Source organism: Oryza sativa, chromosome 9 (assembly GCF_034140825.1).
Source record: "Oryza sativa Japonica Group chromosome 9, ASM3414082v1".
NCBI lineage: Eukaryota > Viridiplantae > Streptophyta > Magnoliopsida > Poales > Poaceae > Oryza > Oryza sativa.
Window position 1 is genome coordinate 21253868 of NC_089043.1, and position 15467 is coordinate 21269334.

At 47.2% G+C, this 15467-nt stretch overlaps 2 protein-coding genes and 2 long non-coding RNA genes across 6 annotated transcripts; 1 reads left to right on the forward strand and 3 right to left on the reverse strand.

The window, feature by feature from the left end:
* The first annotated feature begins 1959 nt into the window (after positions 1-1959).
* LOC4347222 (protein HVA22) lies at positions 1960-3182 on the forward strand. Its single transcript, XM_015756673.3, has 5 exons — positions 1960-2130; positions 2211-2237; positions 2363-2485; positions 2574-2761; positions 2904-3182. Exons 1-5 carry the CDS (start codon positions 2084-2086, stop codon positions 2906-2908), a joined length of 390 nt encoding a protein of 129 aa, XP_015612159.1. The 5' UTR covers positions 1960-2083; the 3' UTR covers positions 2909-3182.
* Positions 3153-7257, reverse strand: LOC4347223 (uncharacterized). Of its 3 annotated transcripts, none has more exons than XR_010735160.1 (4): positions 6773-7257; positions 6483-6665; positions 6301-6394; positions 3153-3407 (listed from the first exon to the last, which is right to left on the reverse strand). It is a non-coding gene; the product is annotated as an uncharacterized lncRNA (long non-coding RNA). The 3 variants fall into 3 exon arrangements; XR_010735161.1 differs by lacking the exon at positions 3153-3407 and adding an exon at positions 5352-6151; XR_003238535.2 differs by lacking the exon at positions 3153-3407 and having other exon boundaries at positions 6244-6394.
* A 3765-nt stretch (positions 7258-11022) lies between these two features.
* On the reverse strand, positions 11023-12363 carry LOC136351886 (uncharacterized). Its single transcript, XR_010735162.1, has 2 exons — positions 11949-12363; positions 11023-11583 (listed from the first exon to the last, which is right to left on the reverse strand). It is a non-coding gene; the product is annotated as an uncharacterized lncRNA (long non-coding RNA).
* A 617-nt stretch (positions 12364-12980) lies between these two features.
* LOC4347224 (1-aminocyclopropane-1-carboxylate oxidase 1) lies at positions 12981-14500 on the reverse strand. Its single transcript, XM_015795850.3, has 2 exons — positions 14274-14500; positions 12981-14135 (listed from the first exon to the last, which is right to left on the reverse strand). Exons 1-2 carry the CDS (start codon positions 14385-14387, stop codon positions 13281-13283), a joined length of 969 nt encoding a protein of 322 aa, XP_015651336.1. The 5' UTR covers positions 14388-14500; the 3' UTR covers positions 12981-13280.
* Positions 14501-15467: the final 967 nt, after the last annotated feature.

Here is a 15467-nt window from a genome sequence, read left to right on the forward strand (position 1 = left end):
AATAAAATCGAAATTAGCAAAAGAAAATAAAGAGTTCAAGTAGGAATACAACTTAAAATTAGCTGAAATTTGGAATTAAAAGTAAGCAATATTGAAAGAAAAATCATATAAGAACCCAATACAAGATTAATTAAAATTTCGAATAAAAAATAAAATAATATCCAAAATTAGAAAAATTAAAAGAGACTTCAAGTAGGAATACAATTTTGAAACAAATGAAATTGAAAATAAAAAAAATAAAAACATTAAAAGAACGCAATACTATTGTATTAACTAATTTTTTTTTAAAAAAAATAAATTCTGAAATTAGAAAAAAAATAAGATTACAATTAGGAATAAAATTTATAAATAACTAAAATTTGTGATAAAAATAAAGACTATTGAAAGAAAATACCATCTAAAACACATAACGAGATCAATTAAGTAACAGGCCTATAAACGAGTAGAGTGGTGGCGGTTGATACGACATATAAAAATTGTTAATGAAACACCAAATAGAATCCTAATGACGATTAAAAGGAGGGACGTCAGGCATGCCGTGACGCAAACAAGTAAGGCGGTTGCCGGGACTTCCAGAACGTAAAAAAAATAAACCCCATTAATCATATTCGATTTTTAAAATCTCAATGACAATAAAAAGGAGAAGCAACGGGTGGAGTGTATAAGAGTATAGTTGCTACGGTTGATGGGACTTCTAGAAAATAAAAAATGAATTGCAACGATAGTTATGTTCGATTTTTAGAATCACAATGACAATAAAGAGTAGGCGGCAGACGGGCTGTAGAGGGGCATAGTGGCATCGTTTGATGGGACTTCTAAAAATTAAACTACAAGTCCAATTTTTAAAGGTTCGGAACTTCTAAAAAGTAAAAAAAAAAACAATGATAATCATGTTCGATTTTAAAATCTCAATGACAATAAAGAAGGGAGATAGCGGGTGAGCCGTAGAGGAGTACAATGGCTAAACCGTTAGCGGGACTTCTAAAAAGTAAAAATGAACCCAAACGATAATTATGTTCGATTTTTAAAATCTCAATGACAATAAAGAGAAGAGACAATGGACGCCAATTTTTAAAGATTCAAAGGAGAATGAATATAAATAGTGGTAGATCGAGCAAGCAAATAAAGAAGAAGATGATATAAGGATATCAACTGGTATGACTTTTAAAAAATATATAATTAGAAACACGGGGATGATAAGGTTTGGTCTTTCAAAGACTTAAGAAAATGAGATAGCTATTTAAAAAATTTTAAGTAAAATCATACTTAAAAAATATATGATTTTGTTTGTGTGTTAGCCGCGCAATTGTGCGGGCCACCCAACTAGTTTGTCTAATACTACCTCTGTTTCATGTTATAAGACGTTTTAATTTTGGTCAAAGTCATACTACTTTGAGTTTGACCAAGTTTATAAAAAAAATAGTAACATTTTCAACTCAAGACAAATTTATTATAAAAATATATTCAATTATTGATTTGATGAAACTAATTTAGTATTATAAATATTACTATATTTGTCTATAAATTTAGCAGTTTAGGAAACGTGTGCGTGAAAAACGATAATGTAAAAGTTAAGAGAGTAAGGTAATAACATAAACCTAGTATAAGTATGTTTTGTACAAGTACTCTATTATATTTCTTCCATAATATGAAAAATGAACATAATGGTACATGATGTGTCATGCTAGATTTGTTTTTTTAAGACAGAATGTGTGAGGGGAAAAAAAAAGAGGAGATGGCCACCTGGCCTCATGAAAAGCCGCACCACGGCGTGTTGGTTGGCCCGAGAGGGCGAAGCACCAAGGCGACTCGCCACGCAAAGCGATTCGAGCCCGGCTGATCTGGTCGGGCCAGGCTCCGACCCACCCCGCCTTGGACGCCACGTCCAAGCTAGGCACCCGATGCCATCCCCCCGCATCGCCGTCAACTTGTAGCGCGCGGCTGCGACCGTATAAAACCACCCCGTTCCCTCAAGCAAGCTAAGGCCTATGCTACTGGATCTCTTCGCGTCCCATCTCCTAGCCCATCAAACTCCAAAATCAACCTTCGTTGAGTGATTTGGTTGGATATCGGAAGGAAAGAGATGGGTAAAACATGGGCACTCATTAGCCACCTCCATGCTTTTGCCGGGTATGTACGAGAATTGCAAATTCTAATTCATTTCGTTTTGTGATCATTTATTTGGCTAATTTGCGATGCTTCACATGCAGGCCAACCCTGACACTAATATACCCTCTGTAAGTGAACACTGCTAGTCTGTTACTCTGTTAGGCTGCTGATTTTACTTTACATCGCTGCCTGTGAATTTTCAGACTGTTGGTTTGTAGTTGGATGAGTATAAAAGAGTGTTGAATTGGATCAGGTACGCGTCGATCTGCGCGATGGAGAGCACGTCCAAGGTGGACGACGAGCAATGGCTGGTGTACTGGATACTGTACTCCCTCATCACCCTCATGGAAATGGCACTCCATAAAGTCTTGTACTGGTAATTAAATTCGTGGCACCGCCTCTATCTGCTCTGCAAACGGGTATGCAGATTGCAGAACTAGACCACATTAATTGTCGTCTTGCAGGATACCGTTATGGTACGAGGCGAAGGTCCTGTTCGTGGCGTGGCTGGTGCTGCCTCAGTTCAGGGGGGCGTCGTTCATCTACGACAAGTTCGTCAGGGAGCAGCTCAAGAAGAACAGGGTGAAGCTGCACGAACACCACGGCCATGGCCATGGCCACGCCGACGAGCACCAGTCGCACGTCGTCAGAGGTAAGCTACTACTCTACCAAAGTACTTTTGTGCTGATCATGTCAACACGGAGCGGCGCCATCTTTGGAGAATTTGGGTTTAGTTTTGTGTGTGAAGGCATCTAATGAGCCTATCTGGATGTGCTGTTTTGCTGAACGCGCAGGCTGAGGATGGCGTGCACCGAGGAACGGATCGAATGTATGTTTGTTAATTAATCTGACGAAGGACAGAACCAAGCCGGTGAGGGCTCATGTCGTTCACGAAACTAGAACCTACGGCGCGCTTCGCGGCGCCCTTGCTGTGTAAATGAGGAAAATAAATAAGGAGGCCCTGAAGAGCCTATTCAGTGGATTGGCTGTAGCACCACTAGCTATAGCATTCAGGTTATGAGGAAAACCAGTGATGGATTAAGTAGACATAAAATACATAGATTGAATGTTAACATTGTTTGTGGAGAACAATGCATAATCTAGAGTACATTATACATCACAGATATAACAATTGGAACTAACATCGATAAATAGGCAGGAAATTATGGGGTAGATTGGTGAGGGCCACGCCTGCGAAATTCGAGAGGAAGACGGCGTGGAAGCGTGGCTGGGGGAGCACCCTAGAGGCGTGAGGCAAATTCTAAGCAGCAGCACCGGCGCAGCATCCACGATCCCCCCTGCACACGCACACACATTCAGAACAGTAGGCATGGAGCATAAATCAGGGCAGCAGATTACCTAGTGTTGGCCATTGATGTAAGAGCGAAAAGGGGAAAGATGAGAGAAGAGCCAAGAAGACATCCGAAGCAACGCAGCTGTTTGAATGGCCTCAATCTCTATTAACTAACCGGGTAACAGGAACGATAGGAAAGGCTAGGGCCATGCCAGATGCATCGATGCCTGCGCGCATGCCGGTACGGCTCGTGCGCAGGACGATTTGATGTGGCCTGACGCGGCACGTCAGACACTGTAGCACGCGGCGCTTAGAAAAACATGGCACGATAGACTCACGGCCTCTTGGATACGCATAACACATGGTATATGGGACAACCCACAAAACCGACCCCACCTGTCATTGGCTCTGCAATGAATAGGTGCATGTCCATCATTTATCCAATGTAATAACCAGTAGGTAATTTGTCCAATCCGTTCGTTGCACTGGATGAACGTGCTCCTAGCGCACAAAACACAGGCAGAGAGGAGCACTCGTGTGACCAGGGATTACGGTGGACCAAACGTTGGTAGGAGAATCATGAAGAAACGTGCCTGCCTCGCACTGTCGCACATAGTGACATCGCATAGAGAAACATGAGGCTATGCTGAGTAAACGTGGGGGTGCACCAAAAGTCAAGGCTGTCAGGCAGGGAGAGAGCTACATAGGCCAGACGCAGCATGGACCAAGGTGATTTCCAGGTGGGCCATAGAGCGTTAGGACCGATGGCACACACGCACCCAACCACATGCCTACGGTGAACCACACAAAGGATCCAAGGCATCACAGGATGAACTATAAACACCACCTAATTAAACCGACAAACCAAACGTGATATATTCATCTTATTAATCACATAGGTAATATGTTCTAGTATGTAGCAACACGAAAGACACATGCTAAACTTTGGTGGCAGCATGCCACAGAATTACTGGGCAAATTCCTATCGCCAGCAGAAAATGATGTGCTATTTTTTGTTACAGAAAACTAATCTGCTATTGCCTCTCTTTTTTCTGGAAAATGAATCTCCATATCGAATCTACCATGTGCTCTGAGAAGCAACATACCATAGTTTTTTTAATGGCTATCTAATTTGACCATGCAAAACTCTGCATAATTCAAGGTAAGAACAGAGAGAACAGATAAGAGCTGCAGTTACAACAGGCTGTGTATGTGGAGGAATGATATAATTCAAGGTCCAAATATTAGCAGGATCTCAAGGTCTAAATATTAGCAGGATCCAGGATCACTAAGTAGAAATAAACACACACGGAGTTTCTGTTTACAGTGGCGCTATACCAGATTCTGGATAGGAATTTTCCTACCAATATATCACCCCTGTCCTAAGCACATACCCAGTTATACATGCTTGCTTAATAGGAAACTAATCTGGATAGGAATTTTCCTACCAATATATCACCTCTGTCCTAAGCACATTTCCAGTTATACATGCTTGCTTAATAGAAAACTAATCTGCATATTGAGTGTTATTTTTTTGCTGTAGTAAATAAATCTGCATATTGAATTTACCATCTGTTCTGAGAAGCAACATGATTCATAGGCACAAATGGATGGGGATCTAGGACAGAAGCCCTGATGTACTTGTCTAGAACACTAACTTCTTTCAAAAACCACAGTCAGTATTGTGATTTTTTTATCAAACAGTCAACATGCTTGTATAGAACACTAAGGGTGTGTTTGGTTCCTGGTCAAGATTGGATGGGATACGGTGGTCCATATTTTGCTGGATATGGCGGTCCAATTTTTGTTTGGTTGTGTGAATATGGCGATCTAATTTTTTGTTTGGTTGTAGAGACAAAGGTGGATTTGGTGATCCAATTTTTTGTTTGGTTGGAGGAAGTATGGTGGATTTGTAGGTGTGGTCACCTCTCACTTGAGATGGTGAATATACCCCATCAAATTAATACATAATACACATTCCATTATAAATACACACTCCATTATAAATACACATTCCATTATAAATACACATAGAAAAAAGAAAAAGAAAAAAAAAGCAGCGCCAGATCTGGGCTCGCCGACGCCGCTGGCAGCCTCCTCCCGCCGGCTTCCTCCCGCCGCCGGCCGCCTCCTCCCACCACCGAGGCTCGCCTCCTCCCGCCGCCGCCTTCCTCTCTCGTCACCCACGCCAGCCGCCGAGCTCGTCGCCTCTCTCGCCGGCCGCCACGCTCGTCGCCCGCGCCGGCCGCCGAGCTCGTCGCCTCTCTCGCCGGCCGCCGCGCTCGTCGCCTCTCTCGCCGGCCGCCGAGCTCATCTCCCCTCTCGTCGCCCACGCCGGCCGCCGAGCTCGTCGTCCCTCTTGCCGGCCACCGCGCTCGTCGCCTCGCTCGCGTCGTGGTGGTGAGGGGTGACGCGAGTCACGCAACTCGCTTGCCCGGCTCGCCCGAGCCTCGGGCGGTTGCATCCGGCCAAATCAGCCGGATCCCTCTATCCAGCATGTGGAGGGAATATTCCCCTCTGGGCTGCCCTATCCCACTCTCGCCCAGCATCCAAACACCCTCCAAAAAGCGGCGGCCATGTCTTATCCGGGTATATCCCACCAACCAAACACACCCTAACTTCTTTCAGACCAGAAACTTTAATCGCTAAAATCAAGCGGCAAACAGCTACTTTAAGTAAAATCAGGGAAACATTTAGCTTCTAATAATCCTAACATATCCAAGATCAGCTAAACCTTCTTCCAATCACCTGCGCTAGATTTTAAGAAGCAACCTAAGCAAAATGATAAACACTCTGCAGTAATATTTACATATAAGTGCTTCATCTAGTGTCGTAGGTAATTGCAAAATAAACATGATGGTTGGCATATTCAAACGAAACAGTGAGAGTCTGCACACCTCTTAAATAGAAGCATGGTACAAAGATGAAATATTACATGCTTCAATGAATCTGGATACAGAAAGAATGTCCAGTGCCAATTGTACAGAAAATCTGCATAATTAAAATCAATATATAAAGGCAAGATTTAGGGGAATGAAGTCCTATATAAAGATAAAATGAAAGGCCACTGAATCCTAACCATTAATTTTCTGGCTTCCTCATCACACCAAACCACTACAACTTTTAGTTTGGAACAATATTTGCTAGCTGCTTCATTCAGCAGCAAGCAGACAGCAGTAAACAATAGCCCACCAGGCAGCAAAACGAATCGCCCCGATGTTGTTGACGGCTGTGAGAGTGGAAGGATCAAGTCTATAGCCATCTGACATAGAGGAAAAAACCAGATCAAGACTATCTCACGGTAGGCAAAGCGAGTAAAAACTGAAGAAAAGCAAATAAAAAGGGGAACCACCTCAATGGCGACCGTACCTAGCATCCTCGAGCTTGTTTCCCATCACAGGCCAATGTCTGGTTCTTGAGTGAGTGTGTCCTTGCCAAATGCTCCCACCATTGGTCCATGGGTCGCTTCCTGGCCGAGGCTACCGTCGTCGCAGCTCCGTGGAGCCCAACACAAAACAGGGTAACTGCTGCAACGGGTGGCGAGGAGAAACAGGCGGAGAGTGCTTGAGGGTGCGGCAGGAGATGGGCAGGACATGGAAGAGCGCGAGGGGGAGGCCGTCGCCGGCGAAACTCCATCACCGCACCCAAATCCAACGCTACGCCATCCAGTCCCTAAATCCCCTTGCTCTACTGGGAGGGGGGGTGATGGAGGGAGCGCCAAGAGAGGAGGAGGGTACGGGAGAGCGTGAGGGGAAAGCCGTCGTCGGCGAGGAGAAGCCGGGGAGGTAAGGCAAGGCGGCGGCGGCGCAAGGACAGGGGAAAGGAAGAGAAAGGGCAGGAGAACAGTGATGGATAGGGTTTCAGGGGAATGGAGAGGATAGGATAGGGATGTTCTCTTTTGCAGAAAACACCCTTATTTCTCTTTTTTCATAGCGCGGTCCTATATCTAGAATTTCGTCTCCTTCACATAGTATATACCAAGACATTGAGGGCTGTTACGAAAGACTACAAAACACAGGAGCATAGGGTGAGGGACGTAAGAGTAATTATCAAGTTAATCGAGGACTTTTTTGCAAGATGACCAGTTCCAACACGGGCCGATGTGGATACCACCAGAAGCGTACACGCCAGCCAAAAAACCGCAGAATCGCTATGGTGCGAGCATTCTGCGGTGGTCTTTAATATCTCCGATTATTAATGGTTTGGTTGATTCGTTGCTTGCGGTGTAAGAGGAGAAACAGAGAATTGGGACGAGAAATCAGTCTTTGTACATGCCAATTGCCTAATTCCTGATTCGTGACAAGAGTCCCTGTTCTTTGTAATCAATAAATTCGAATACAGAAATCACTGCGCCCCTACGGTGAACGATTAAAAAGGTCTTCATGATTTTATTCTGACTGGCATTTCGTTCTGATAGAAGTTCTAGTTTGAACATTATATTTGACAACCCAGTTTAAACTCCAACTCGGTTGGTTAACTATTTACGGCCCATGTAGGCAATAGGGCTCTAGACTAAAGAGGCTGAACAGCCCACATCTCTGCCATCCGGCCTACTCCAACCGCAGTCCAGCCCATCACGTTCCGTATAGGAATAAGTTCATCGAAATTTAATTCGCAACCCTAAACCACAAAACCGGATATCTTGACCCCCCAACTCTTAAAACCGGTGCAATTTGACTCCCTCGACGGTTTTGGAGGGCGGTTTCGCTGACGTGGCGCCTACATGGCATCCCAGTCATCAAATAAATTAAAAAAATAAAGTGGGGCCCACCTGCTAGTGACACCCTCCTATATTCTCTCTCTTCTCGTTGGCAATGGCGACGGGAGGACGAGGGGAGTGGCGGCGACGGCGAGGTCGGCTCGCCCCTTCGCCTTCAGGACACCCTGGCAATGGCGACGCTCGCCCGTCTCCTCCTCCTCCTCTCTCTCTCTCTCTCTTTCAGCTCTTCTCGGCGCCGACGAGAGAGATGCCGAGGCGCCGCTGCCGGTGCCAACCTCCACCACTGGCACGTGAGGTGGCCGGCGGTGCGCTTTCCCAACGACGACGAGGTGGAGGAGGAGCAGGAAGAGGGGGACCCGCCGGCGCACTCAGATTCGAGCCACTCGGAGCACGTGAGCTGGGTGTGCGCGGCCATCGTGGACGTCGTTGTGGTGGGCGCTGACGTGAGATATTGGCCGCGGCGACCGTCGAGCTCACCTGCTCATGCCCAATCCGACGAGCTCCCTCTCTTGCGCAGCTTGTGCTCTGGGAGGCGAGATGCATGCCATCTCTTGCCGTGGCGGAGGTGGTCTCTCTCCCTATCTCGCTGCCTCCCGTCGCCGGATGGGAGCTCGATCTCCAACCTCATTTCTTGCCCGCTCGAGCTTCGACCTCACCACTTCCTCGCGGCAGCAGATCCGTAGATCACCGAGATGGAAGCCACAGCGAGCTCCACCGGTCGCTGATGCCGCCTCTCCTTGCTCTGCCCTACCGCCTCCCTCTCCGTGCCACAGCGGGAAAAGGGGTTGTGGGCTTGCGGCATCGCGGCAACCGCATCGGCTCCAACGGAGCATGGCAAGGGAGGATGGCTGGCTAGGAGCGGCTCCACCGGAGCGGCGGCGGCGGCAAAGAAAAAGGAAGCGGCGGAGACGTATGCCGACGCCGGACGTCGTCCCCACCGCCGGATGCCGACGCTGCCGCTCCCCGTCGTTGTGGCGGGCTCCAGATCGCCGAATGCCGACGCCGGCGCTCCCCGGCGTTGGTGCCCTCCCCGCCCACCTCCGCAGCTCCGGCCTCGCCGTCACCGCCCACTGCCGCTCGCTCTCTCTGCCATCCCGCCCGCCGTCTAAAGGGGAGAGAAAGAGAGAAGGGAGAGAGGGAGGAAGAAGGCCCACATGTCAGTTGGCCCACATTTCTTTTTTGTGAATGACTAATGGGTCCCACGTATACTTTTTAATTTTATTGCCATGTAAGAGCCACGTCAACGCCACGTGTAACGAAGACTTGGTTAATATCGCCACGTAGGTGCCACGTGGCGCCACGTCAGCGAAACCGTCCTCCAAAACCGCCTAGGGAGTCAAATTGCACGGTTTTAGGAGTTTTGGGGTCAAGATATCCGGTTTTATGGTTTAAGGTCACGGATTAGATTTCGATCACTTTTGAGGGTCACAAAATAAACTTATTCCTTCCGTATATGGCCCTCGGGAGAAACTGAAGGGCTCCATGCAGGCATGCAGTCGGCAAGAGTGCCCACGCGGCCCAGCGCGGAGCCGCAAACTCAACAACCACCTGCCGAAACGGAAGGATTCCCGCATCGAGCGGCAGTCGGGAGCACAGGCGAGGACGCATTCCCGGCTTATCCATGCGGCCACGCCCACGCCGCCACGCGCGCAGGTAGCATCGGCGTTTCGGCGACTAGGCGGCGAGACGCCGAGAGTGGAGCTCGAAAGGCGCCGCGCTCGCGCTTGCGCTTGCATGCACAAAGTCGGGGCCGCTGATCCGCGCGGACACGATCAGTCCCGCCCCCTCTTGTCTCTACGTATATGTGTGTGTGTTTGTGTGTCTGTGTGTGTGTGTACACACACACATATATATAAATTTTGTATTATACAAACTGTACGTATATGAAAACTCATATCTCATTTGTCCTTATTTTTTTACCTTCGTACGTACATATCCTTATACATCGGCCAATCCCCTATATATACAAGTTTACCATAGTTGGGCACTATTCGCCCATGGTTTCATGATAAGCATGCTCGCGACAAGAGGGGGGTTTTTATCCGAGGTGGACGAGGGAGGGGATCGTGCAAACTAACCTTGCGTGTGGCTCGGATTTCAGGCGCAGTGAGCAAAGGCTTAGCTCTTGCACGGGAGTGAGCGCATACTAACTATGCAGAGGTATATTGTGCTCTATCATTTCTATTTGTATTTCATATCCAGCTGTAACGGAGGGCAACGCCAATCTGAACAACACGTCGGCTAGCGGCAGATGAGGCGCCGGCGCCGGGGCACATATATAATATGACTATGCCGACATGTTTAGCCACATTTTTTAGCTTTAAAGCGATTTGCGGTTCGTAATTCCGTTGAATACTCAATAAGAACGAAGAGATTGTGAGTGTGAGGCGAAGCCAGCCGGCACATACTATGACAGAGCGGCCGGCAAGGCTTCTTTAATCTAATTAATTAATAATCTTCGTCGTGGTCTCGTGGAGATGTTCGATCTGCGAAAAAACGCGGTTCTATACCGACCTACCCTGTCCCTTTCTTATCTATAACTAATATAAATATTTGGATTTTTCCGGTCATCACATCGCAGTAATCACAGATTTTCGTCCGTCATTAATCACGCTAAACTCATCCGATCCGATTCATCCACCCGATTCTGTTTTGGTTCGGTCCATATAGAATTACAATACAAGCCCAAACTGTGATTTCAGTATTCTAGGTCCATCTACAAGCACATACTCACACCAATTCCAATCTAATCTATCTTATAACTTAACTAATTAAAAGATTCATATTTTTCCAATCGTTGGTGCGCACCAGCAACCCCCGCCCCCGAATCCCAATCGCGAGCGAAAAAAAAGAAAGTTCGATTCAATCAATGGCGCGGACAAAAAAAACCCGTAAAAAAGGACGATAAAAAAAATCCTCTTCATTTGTCAGCCACATCACGCGTGCCCCCTCTCCAAATCCCAAACCACCATAATCCAAACCAAAAACAAAATACTAATCCAAATCGGAATCATCACAAAATCATCTGAAATCTAAAATACCGAAAATTGGAACCATGCTATTATAATTTTGTAAAATTTAAGATATGCCATTAGGACTCATGTGGGTCCTTCAATGACGTGGGTCCTACATGTCATTGAGATATCGATGACATATCTTAAACTTTGCAAAATTATAATGGCATGGGTCTAAATTACCAAAAAAATAGATCATAGGAAATCAACAAATTATAGTACAAAACAAATCACACAGGAGAGGGAGGGCGAGCGCTGCTCCTTGCCGGACCTCCACGCCGCCTTGCTACCGGGAGCCGTCGACCGGCTGCTGCTCCAGGGATCCGCCGAGCCGCCACTGGGCCGCCGCCGCCGTTTCCCCTCCTTCTAGCTGGGTGGAAGGATCGAGATGCGCCCTCGCTCTGGGAGCCGTGCGCCGTTCTCTCACTCCGCTCAGGTCCACCGCTCTGGGCGTTTTTTTTAAAAAAAACAGAAACAGGCAGTCAGGCACTCGTATTGCAGACAAGGCTTTTTTTCCTTTTTTTTCTTTGATCAAGAACGATTCATCATTTTTACAATTGTAATTTGGAAATATTATAGTATATATCTTATAACTAATTAAAGATTCGTAATTTTTCGTTCGTCACCTCTCTTTTCGTCCGTCCGTTCTATCCCAATTCGATTTTGTTAGCGATGAAAAAAATTGCAAAAAAAAGAAGAAAGAAACCCAATAAAGCACCCATAAATTCGCACCCGATTCATTACTGAACAAAATCCAATCGGACAATCAACCGATTGAGAAAAAGAACATGAAGAAGAACAAAAACATCACCGGGAAAGCCACCAACATCGTCGTCGCCACCAGATCCGTCCACGAGGCGCCATCGGTGAAGCCGGATCGGCGATTTCTACGTTGCCGTTGGATCCGCCGCAGGAAGCCGTCGGCACTGGATCTGCCCGAGGGAAACCACCGACGCCGTCGGATCTTGAGGGTGGAGAGGGTGCCGTCCCTAAGAGGAAGGGACGGCCATCGAGGCCGACGGGGAGAGGGAGGAGGAGGAGGAGGAGGGACGACTATCACCGTCGTCTCCTCCGCACCCCGCCATCGTCGCGCCGTGCAGGCGAGATGGGAGGGAAAGGGGGAGAGGGAGCGGCGCGCCAGTGGGGAGAGGGGAGAAGAAGGGAAGCTGCGCCACTAGAGGGGAGAGATGGCGCCGGTGGGGAGAAGGGGACATGTGGCGTCGGGCGGGGGAGGCTGCCAGCGGTGGGAGGGGGGATGGGAGTGAATGAATCTAGGGTTAGTGTTTTGATTAATTTTGGGTGCCCACTATTTATTTAGGTTAGGATTAATCTGGACCGTCCATTCGATCGGATGGCTCCAACTTCTCCCGCGTTGGACCGTTGGCCTGTTGGGTAGCCGGATGGACCGCGCGTAGCAGAGGATGCAAAATGGACTTGAACGCTGAAGGAAACAGGCCAGCCACATAGAATAGACAAGAGGGAACGAGATGAACTTTTCCATATTCGGCCCAAACCTAAAAGGAAGGATTTTGATTCTTTTTCCAATTAAATAATTGTTAAATGATGTTTGTATTATTAAAATTAGCAATTTAAGCTCTGAAAATTCCAATAAAATTCTAAAGAGCGTAACTAATCATGGAGTATTTAATAAAATTAAATTTAATCATGTCATTTTATTTCTCACACTTGTTTTACTTGTAAATTGATTTAATTATATATATACCTACTTAAAAATACCAAATATTTCAGCAAATTTATATTTTAAATAATTGCATATTTTCTGGTCTATACACTTCCCGTTGCAACGCACGGGCACTTTTGCTATGTAACACAAAAACGAAAATTATCAGAAATCACCACGATATAGAACTGGAGTAGATAATAAACCGTACACGGTACAGCACGCCGCACAAGCTATCAAGTACCACACGAGGACAGCCGACAAAGATACATGGCCGTACGTGCAACAGCACGCCACACCAACTGACAATTATCCAAGGTGACGAGACGACGACGACGGAGCTTAATTTATTCAGGTAGAAAACGCGAGCTGAGTAGCTGACCATGCACGCACTGATCACTACGAACACGACTAAACCTTACTGACACCGACCCGGTAGGGGTCGCTGTGGTACACACGCTATCAAGCGATGGCAATGCGGTTGGGGGTCTCGTTCTCCATGGCCTTGAACGCCTCGAACCGGGGCTCCTTGGCCTCGAACTTGTGGCGCACGTACAGCTTCATGTAGTCCTCGAACACGAACTTGGGATACGTCTCGCCGGCCTCCTCCTCCTTCACCAGCGCCGGCGCCGGGGAGATGACGGCGTCGCTGCCAGGGTTGTAGAAGGACGCGATGGACATCCTGTTGCCGTCGATCTGCGCCACCACCCGGTGCATCACGCTCTTGTACCTGCCGTTGGTGATCACCTCCAGCTGGTCGCCGAGGTTGACGACGATGGAGTGGCGCATGGGCGGCACGTCCACCCACTCGCCGTCCTTGAGCAGCTGGAGGCCACCGACGCGGTCGTCCTGGAAGAGCAGGATGATGCCGCCGGCGTCGGTGTGGGCGCGGAGGCCCTTGACGAGGTCGGGGCGCGGGCACGGCGGGTAGCTGCTGACCTTGGTGCCGAAGGTGGGTGCGCCCGCGGGGCCACGGAAGGCCTTGGTGAGGTAGCCCTTCTCGAGGCCGAGGTTCTCGCAGAGCAGGTCCAGTAGCCGCTCCGCCAGCGTCTCCAGCTCCGCCGCGAAGCGCTTCATGAGGCGCCTGTAGTCGTCGTCGAGGTCGGGTATGTCGGCGATGTTGGACTCCGGGAGGTGGCGGACGAAGAAGGTGCTCTCCCAGTCCAGCTTCTCCGCCTTATTCACGTCGTCGCAGCCTTCCTTGAGCGTCTTGCTCGCGAACTCGAGGAACCTCTGCTCGCGCACACGCTTGTAGTGGTCCTTGGTCATCTTCTCCACCTCGTCCATCAGCTCCGTCGAGATGCCGTGGTTCAGGATCTGCACGATATATACGCACCGCACCAACAGATCAAACAAGAGAACATGCATCTAGTTGGTTTAGAAGAAACTGAATTCTACATGCATCTTGATTTCTATTTCTACATGTGTTTAGTATTCAATCGCACAGTTTTCTACCTCAAAGAAGCCCCAGCTCTCGCATGCGTCGCGGAGCAGCCCCATCGCCGCGGGCCTCTCTGCCCCGTCGAGCAGACTCATGTCGATGATCGGGAACGACAATGCTGCCGCCATGCTAGCTAACTCTCAAGTTCCTCTCTTTCACCAGCTGGGTTGTGTATTAAGAATCTAGTGAGGAAGTGAGTAGGTGAGCCAAGCCTCTGGTGCTATTTGTAGGCATTTGGTCAGTCTTTGAAATGCAGTCACTTCCAAAAATTGGCAAATCAGTATCGTTATCAATACAGATATGTAGCATTTAAAAAGATATTAATTCTTGATATTAGCATGATATTATCGCATATTATGTTTTTAAAACGAAATTAGTTTTGACATATTCTAATGCTACGAATCTGGACAAAGTGCTTATCAAATTCATAGTCGCAGAATATATTACATCCTCTGCTAAATGCACTTAGTTTTGGAAGGAGGGAGTATCCGTTACCCAGCACTATTTCAATAGAAACTGAAAGGGTTAGATCACAACTGGAGTATATTACTATCCTACTAACTAATTTTCCTCTTATATTTTTTTCTCCTCCCCATCTCTCACGACAACCGTTGTGGCTCATGCACGTTGTGTAAAACAAGTTTTCGCTCTTTATAATTTATTGTTGTGCAAGCCTTTTGCGTGACGAAAAAAAAATCATATTGACTAATAAGCTTAATAACATTTGAAATATTTTTGTATTAAATGTTACTAGTGTAGCTATAGTATACTTCGCTCCATCCCAGAATATAGCAACCTATAACTGGATGGGACATATCCTAGTACTACGAATCTGGACAGAGAAATATGTCCAATCCGGTTTTAGATTAGTATATTCTGGGACGGAGGGAGTAGTAATTATTGTGTAACTGCTTTTTCCTCGAAATCTGTCGAATATGTCTATATCGGTATTGGAGGATCAACCAATGAGCTAGGCTAAGGACCATGGAGTTACCAGGGGCGGATATTTAAGGTAGTCTCTCCCCGACGCAAAGGATGTTCGGTGAAATTTTTATATTTAGGTTTTAGCTTATACTGTTAGTTGTAATTACTTGATAATTAAGAGCCGCTGACAATATAATTTGTATAAGAAACCTGGTGACATCCTCAGGAGCTCAAGAATGGATGACGGCACCAAGCTGCCCCATTTCCACGGTGGGGAATCCTTG

What these genes read in the sequence shown, in the direction of transcription:
- LOC4347222 (XM_015756673.3), top strand. Translation starts at nt 2,084, where the DNA reads ATGGGTAAAACATGGGCACTCATTAGCCACCTCCATGCTTTTGCCGG. An exon ending in CTGACACTAATATACCCTCT is followed by an intron (nt 2,238 to 2,362) that starts GTAAGTGAACAC and finishes GAATTGGATCAG; the next exon opens with GTACGCGTCGATCTGCGCGA. An exon ending in CTCCATAAAGTCTTGTACTG is followed by an intron (nt 2,486 to 2,573) that starts GTAATTAAATTC and finishes GTCGTCTTGCAG; the next exon opens with GATACCGTTATGGTACGAGG.
- LOC4347224 (XM_015795850.3), bottom strand. Translation starts at nt 14,387, where the DNA reads ATGGCGGCAGCATTGTCGTTCCCGATCATCGACATGAGTCTGCTCGAC. An exon ending in AGAGCTGGGGCTTCTTTGAG is followed by an intron (nt 14,136 to 14,273) that starts GTAGAAAACTGT and finishes TATATCGTGCAG; the next exon opens with ATCCTGAACCACGGCATCTC.